Source organism: Polypterus senegalus, chromosome 13 (assembly GCF_016835505.1).
Source record: "Polypterus senegalus isolate Bchr_013 chromosome 13, ASM1683550v1, whole genome shotgun sequence".
Lineage (NCBI taxonomy): Eukaryota > Metazoa > Chordata > Cladistia > Polypteriformes > Polypteridae > Polypterus > Polypterus senegalus.
This window is the reverse complement of record NC_053166.1, coordinates 74,554,829-74,560,897: the sequence shown is the minus strand read 5'-3', so window position 1 is coordinate 74,560,897 and position 6,069 is coordinate 74,554,829. Positions and strand designations below refer to the sequence as shown.

General features: G+C 42.8%; 1 protein-coding gene across 3 annotated transcripts in view; it reads right to left on the bottom strand.

The window, feature by feature from the left end:
• Positions 1–1,455: 1,455 nt before the first annotated feature.
• Positions 1,456–6,069, bottom strand: part of LOC120542855 (fibulin-1-like) — a 34,871-nt gene continuing 30,257 nt past the window's right edge. For all 3 annotated transcript variants that reach the window (XM_039775552.1, XM_039775554.1, XM_039775553.1), the window contains 5 exons: positions 5,923–6,048; positions 5,715–5,834; positions 5,139–5,264; positions 2,252–2,375; positions 1,456–2,162 (listed from right to left, as the gene is read on the bottom strand). In XM_039775552.1, coding sequence (XP_039631486.1) covers positions 1,799–2,162; positions 2,252–2,375; positions 5,139–5,264; positions 5,715–5,834; positions 5,923–6,048 — 860 coding nt within the window. In that variant the 3' untranslated portion in view covers positions 1,456–1,798. The remainder of the gene's footprint in view (positions 2,163–2,251; positions 2,376–5,138; positions 5,265–5,714; positions 5,835–5,922; positions 6,049–6,069) is intronic.

Below are 6,069 nucleotides of genomic sequence, written 5' to 3'. Positions count from 1 at the left end.
ACAAAAGGTGAATGTCAGCATAAGTTTAATGTCACTGTGCTCCATGCAAATGTCTTGTATATAAACGTCTACTTGTGTGTGTGTGTGTGTGCGTGTGTCCGGCCTGGAAGTGAGAGATGGAGTCGGGATAAGGGCTCCACCTCTTAGGAAACAGAAAACTGGCTTAGCCGCTAATAACACAAGTGGGGCCAGCATGTCAGCAAAACAAAACCTCAGAAGAAAGAGAAAGTCGCTTAGCTGCTAACATCGGCAAAACGGTATCCTTTTTACTTTTCCTCCCGCCGCTAATACACAAGCGATGCAACCATGTTGGCAAAACGAATCCTCCTAAGAGAGAGATGCCCAGAGGAGTTCAATCTCTACATTTCAAATTTTTTTTCTGACAATTTCAATAGTTTCTAGGACCTCTGGCTTTTTACACTATCTTATAAAGCCTGATTTTCCCTCAAATGCTGACACATGGCCAGGTTAAGCACAGAAGCTGACGCAGAGAACTGCCATGCACACAAAATAAAGATGGATTCGGGCAAATGGAAACCGTGCACAGTCAGACTGTAACCGCGTGCTGTTTCTATCTGTTAAGTCAGCACAGAAATTGTCTCCTTGTTTGGAATTGCATGCTTGTCTGAGGGGAGGCCTGGACGTGGAGAAAACAGTCTAAAGCCTTGGAACAATGCCAGGCGCGCCTTCAAAACCAATGAACGGATGGAAGACATCACCATCTGTTCCTGAAAATGCCTTCCACATCGGCATTGATGATGCCGACAGGCTCCACTCCTCGGGCCCCAACTCCAGAACCGGATCTTCTCACTGGCTTTGTTTGTCTTTGTACTATCTGCAGTGTAAGCCGACATTAAACAAAGTTATTTCTCCCATGTGATTTCTTATCACCGTATCACTAGGGAGGAATATCATCTTTTATGTTATATCTACTTATATAGATTTGGGTTAAGTAACACGCCACAATCACAAAAGAACTCATTCCCAGGGAGCGAGCACCCCCTAGTGGACACAGTGAAGAAAGATAAATACAGAGGCTTTGGAAAGTATTCAGACTCCTTCACTTTCTGCACACTTTATTGTGTTGTAGATTTAAATGGATACAATTGCAGTTTTTGCCCATCAATCAATACTCAACAACCCGTAATGACAAAGTGAGAACACGTTTTCAGGAAAGTTTGGAAATTTAAGTAGAAACATTCACAGTGAAAATGAATATTTTTGTGTCACCCAGCTAAAGATCGGAGGCAACACTTGAAGACAGAAGCTCATGGCCGGTCTGAAAGATCGTGATTTGCCGTTGCGAGTATCAGACTGAGGGCTTCTGGGACTTCAGAACAGCCCTTTCAGCCAATGGAGCTTCTGTCTGTGTAGACTCCTCCTCCTCCCAGCTTTGGTCTGCTCATCCCTCCCATTACACTATTAATGCAAATAACTCACGTATCAGAAAAGAAATAGGCTTAATGCAATCAAGACTTTGTTTTTATTCTTAAATTTTCGAATATCTCAATACATGTTTTTTTCAGTGGAGAAGATCAGCGAAGCAAACTTGTATCCAGTAGACTATCAAAGGTGCATACAGGCAAGTTCACTTTCCCAAGATGTTATATTTTGCATTCTAACATCAGTCTTTTCAAAAAAGCATTGGGAGGGCGTGTATTGACCCACATCCACATAACAAATGTTGTGCCTACTGTCTAGAAAAGCTGCATGGATGGCCCTTAAAACAGTGTGGACAGACTAAGACAGTGCCCAACAGCTTTGTTTCAGTTGATTGCTTGGGGTCATTGACATGTGCTTAGGTACTAGGTGGCGTGATGAAGACATAGAGGACAGCATGGAACTTGGTGGCAGTTCTGTGGCGCAGCAGAGTCATCTCCACATGAAGATGGAAGTCCTGTGGTGGGGAGGGAGGAGGGGCCAGCAGCGAAATAAGCCCAGTGTAGAGATCTGAGCGACGAGCAGAAAACAGCCCCTCTTCATTGCCGCTCAAAATGTTCACCAAGACATGATCGCCAGCAAAGATGGGAGGACTGTGTGCAATGCGGAAGATGTCAGCAGGAGTGCGGATGCTGGATGGAAAAGTGAGCCGATGGTAGGAAATGTGCTGTGGTGTTGACTGGCACTCGGAAAAACCCAGGCAGGATTCCCGTTCACAGCGGCTGAAGAAAACAGTAGGAGAAAAAGATAATGAAGTAAGAAAGAAGATCTTTGCTAAGAAGAAGTAGAAACCATGGAAATAGCGACTCACAACTCCTCTGTCCTCCGGTATCCTTGTGGGCATTGGATAGACAAACACCGGAAGTCTCCCTGAATATTAAAGCAGCTCTCAGTCAAAGAGCAGTTGTGGGTACCCAAAGTGCACTCGTCCACATCTGAAAGAGAAGCAGACGTCAGGGCAACACTCGTGCTCAGTATCTTCACTGCGCCTTGGCCATTTGAGCAGAGACTCCAAAATAATGAAAGGTGCGATGGACTGAGACTTCCCATGAGCAGCACCCCCGGCCTGCCCTTGCACTCATTCTGCTTACTGCTGTAAGAAGGAAAATCCTCAGCTAAATGGCGATGATGTTGTTATGTCACCCAAGAACCATGGAGAACTTTTGTTTGTTGCAATATTAGTCAAATTGTGCTAATAAGAAATGAATAACCTTAGCATGTATTTTAACATACCCTGTAGAGCACCGATTCCAGCCTTGTGTCGCGTGTTGCCAGGCCAGGGTTCAACCCTAGATTAGATCAAGCAGGTTCAGCAGTGTGGCGACTCATTCATTCTTTTCCGAGTGATTTGTTACAAATAATTGCATTTTGTGGTTACCCACCAAAAGTAGGAAACTCTAGGCTAAGGGGATACTGTTGGAGATTCTTTAACCGTTGCATCTAGCACTCCAGTGAACAATATGGTTATTTTTTATGATAATTGCTTGGTTATTAAAAACTAGCCGAAGTATCCAGTGTTGTCCAAATATATTTATATAATGGTTTATGGTAAGAAATCAAATATTTATTTGTTTTTTTAATGTTGACCCTTTTGTCATTGCTGGCTGAAATGCAACTGTCCGGTTTGTCATCCACACTGCCTCTCTTACCAATTTATTTAACCTCACAAGTTCGGAATTTGTTCTTTTTTGTGTGCGAGTGGATTCTAGAATTGCTGTAACGCCTTGCTGGGTTGGAGCCATGAGCTCATCGTCTAGGCATTTTCTGGTTTAGTGTGGTTTCACAGATAATACCACACTGATAAACTACATGGCGGGCTGGATATTTGAATCCATGGAATGTGGAAAGCATCGACAGTTGGGTGAGCCATTCGCAGACATCACTGCAGGCCTCCATCTTATCACAGGAGAGAGCTGTAAGGAAGGAGTCAAAGTTGATTTGCAATTGGTGCCAATCATAATACAGTAATTATAATAATTCTTTGCATTTATATAGTGCTTTTCTCACTATTCAAACCGCAATTGCAGGTTAAGGGCCTAACAGAGCAGAGTCCATTTTGGCATTTATGGGATTCGACCCCGACAACCTTTTGATTGCCAGTGCAAATCCCTAACCTCAGGGCCACCACTCCGCCTATATGACACCGAGTTGATATCAAATACGAATTATAACTCCATCATAAAATGGACTTGAATAAATGTCTACCATCAAAAAGTAGTAAAGGTTATTAATGCTGTCCTCAGTTGTTCTCTTTATATACTGAACAGCTAAAAAATCGTTTTTCAATCTGTTTCATCATAGTTTCTTTATTATAACAATATGCATATTTACATGTGCGTCAATAACCCAATAATTCCCAGAAACGTGATTTCTAAAATGGCATGTAAACCTTTATTTTCATTAGAGAAATCGTGTTACTGGCCTCTGAAAAGCCTATTAACAGAGGTAGATTTTTCTGCAAATAACCCGGTTATGTGGCCATGTAAACCCTTAACCAGGTTACTTTTAAGGATTTTGTAGTCCACGCACCTCCGTTGCCCTCTCTCAGCCTGCACAAGCTTTTGCTTCGCAAACACTTTCAGCAGCTAGAGGTAGAAGCATCCACAAATTACATTTCCTGAGAAAATGTCTGGCTGATTCATTATTTCTTCTCCTGGCTGAAATAATCTGTCTCAATATTTCACAAATTGATAAATTTATGTTGACGTGCTGAACGTACAGTAAGTACTAAGATCAGCAGCACAGCCTCGGAAGCAGTAATGGGGGCAACACATTAAGAGAAATGTGCTTTACGTAGTCTGATCACGTTTTAAAGTAACAAGAAATGTGTAACATAACACTTTACTTTCCCCCACATATCTCATTTATGTATATGTAAACATTCGGAAATCTGAAAATATCCCAAATCTGAAATGCTCCACCTGCATTTTCTTATATAATGTGCTATCGTGGCTGTCCATTTGTCGGTCTAGGATTTTAAATCACCTGTAGCTCGCCAACCGTTTGACCTAATGACCTGAAATTTAGTTCACATATACTACGTGACGTCTACTGTCCGCTTTCGGGGTGATGATTGACCTCCAAGGTCAAAGGTCAACCCAAGAAGATCAGGGCCAAAAATCAAATAACCTGTAACCTGAAATTTGGTACACACATACTACACTGAAACTCTGCACTACAGCTTTATATTGAAGGCGAAGAGTTTTGGAATTATTCCTCTTTTTATTTTTATTTTATTTTATTGTAGAATCAACTCTCGGCAGCGAGCAGCAGGGCGGCCATGCGGCGCATACGTATGGGCGTCATTCTCGTGCCTACCACCTTCGCCATCACTTCCCCTACCTCTTCATATCTTAAGTCTTAAATCTGCCTAAAGAATGATTTAAGTGTCAGTTCAAGTGAAAAATTAAGGAAAAACGTACTAAGTAATTGCAATTGCAACGTGAAAAGATGCCGACGAAAAAAAGAAGAAGCGGGCTTCTAGGATGGAGAAAAGAAGAGCAGCTCAGGAAGCAGCAAGCACATCAACCTCTGAGCAGACAAATTGTGAACGTACAGAGAAAGAAAGAGTACGAAAACTAGGAATGCTCAAGTCAAGTGTATTCGTGCAGTTACTGGTTAGGAAATATTTAGAAGCCAGCAGGTCAGTCAGCCCTGCACATCAGTCACAGTGTTGCTTCATCCATTTCTATGCCTACCTTTACAGTTTCTCCCGTTGCTGGAAAGGGTGTAGCCGGACTTGGGGCACGCACAATGAAAGCTGCCAGGGGTGTTGACACAATGAAAGGAGCAAAGTGTGCTGTCCATTGCACACTCATCAATGTCTGTGATGAGGAAAAAAAAGGACGCATCACATCAATACCTCAGGCCCAAACTCACTTCGCAAATGTTCTTCCCTTACAGAAAACCAGAAAGTTTGGTTCATGCTAGCAAGACGCTAAGTTTGAATAGTTCACAGTTCCTAAAGTTCTTTGTAAAATAATCAACATAGCATCCCATTAAACTGGGTTCAGATGTGGGTGTAGGGGGCCATCCTGAAAGCACAGTGTATGATTGCTACGACAGTCCAAAGCAAGGCCTACTCACACACCTTTAGGATTTCAAAAAGGCCCTACATAAACATGGGGAGAAGATGGAGGTTCACACAGATACAGACCAAGCATAGGATCAGAACCAGAAGGCTGCAGCACTAACCAGTGTGTTACCATTAAAATAAGATACAGTATATTTATAAAAACATCACATTTAAACCTTTGACCAAAGTCATTTCTTACCCTCGCAGGTGGACCGGTCAGTCTGATTCAATACAAATCCCTTTTGACAGTAGCAGTAGAAGGAGCCATAGACATTTGCACACTCCTGACTGCAGGGCGCGCTCTCACACTCGTTCACATCTGTCAACAGTCCAAATAGACTTCAGGTCAGGGGGAAATGGCCACTAGACCTTTGGTTGGGCTTTCCTTTAACACTCAGTTTGCTCACCTTGACAGTTCCTCTGGTTCTTGGTAAGTGTGTATCCAGGCTCACAGTCGCAGTTGTATGACCCGGGCTCATTCCGGCATTTCTGAGCACAAACACGGCCTGAGTACTGGGTGCATTCATCAATGTCTGAGACAAAAGAGCCAACAA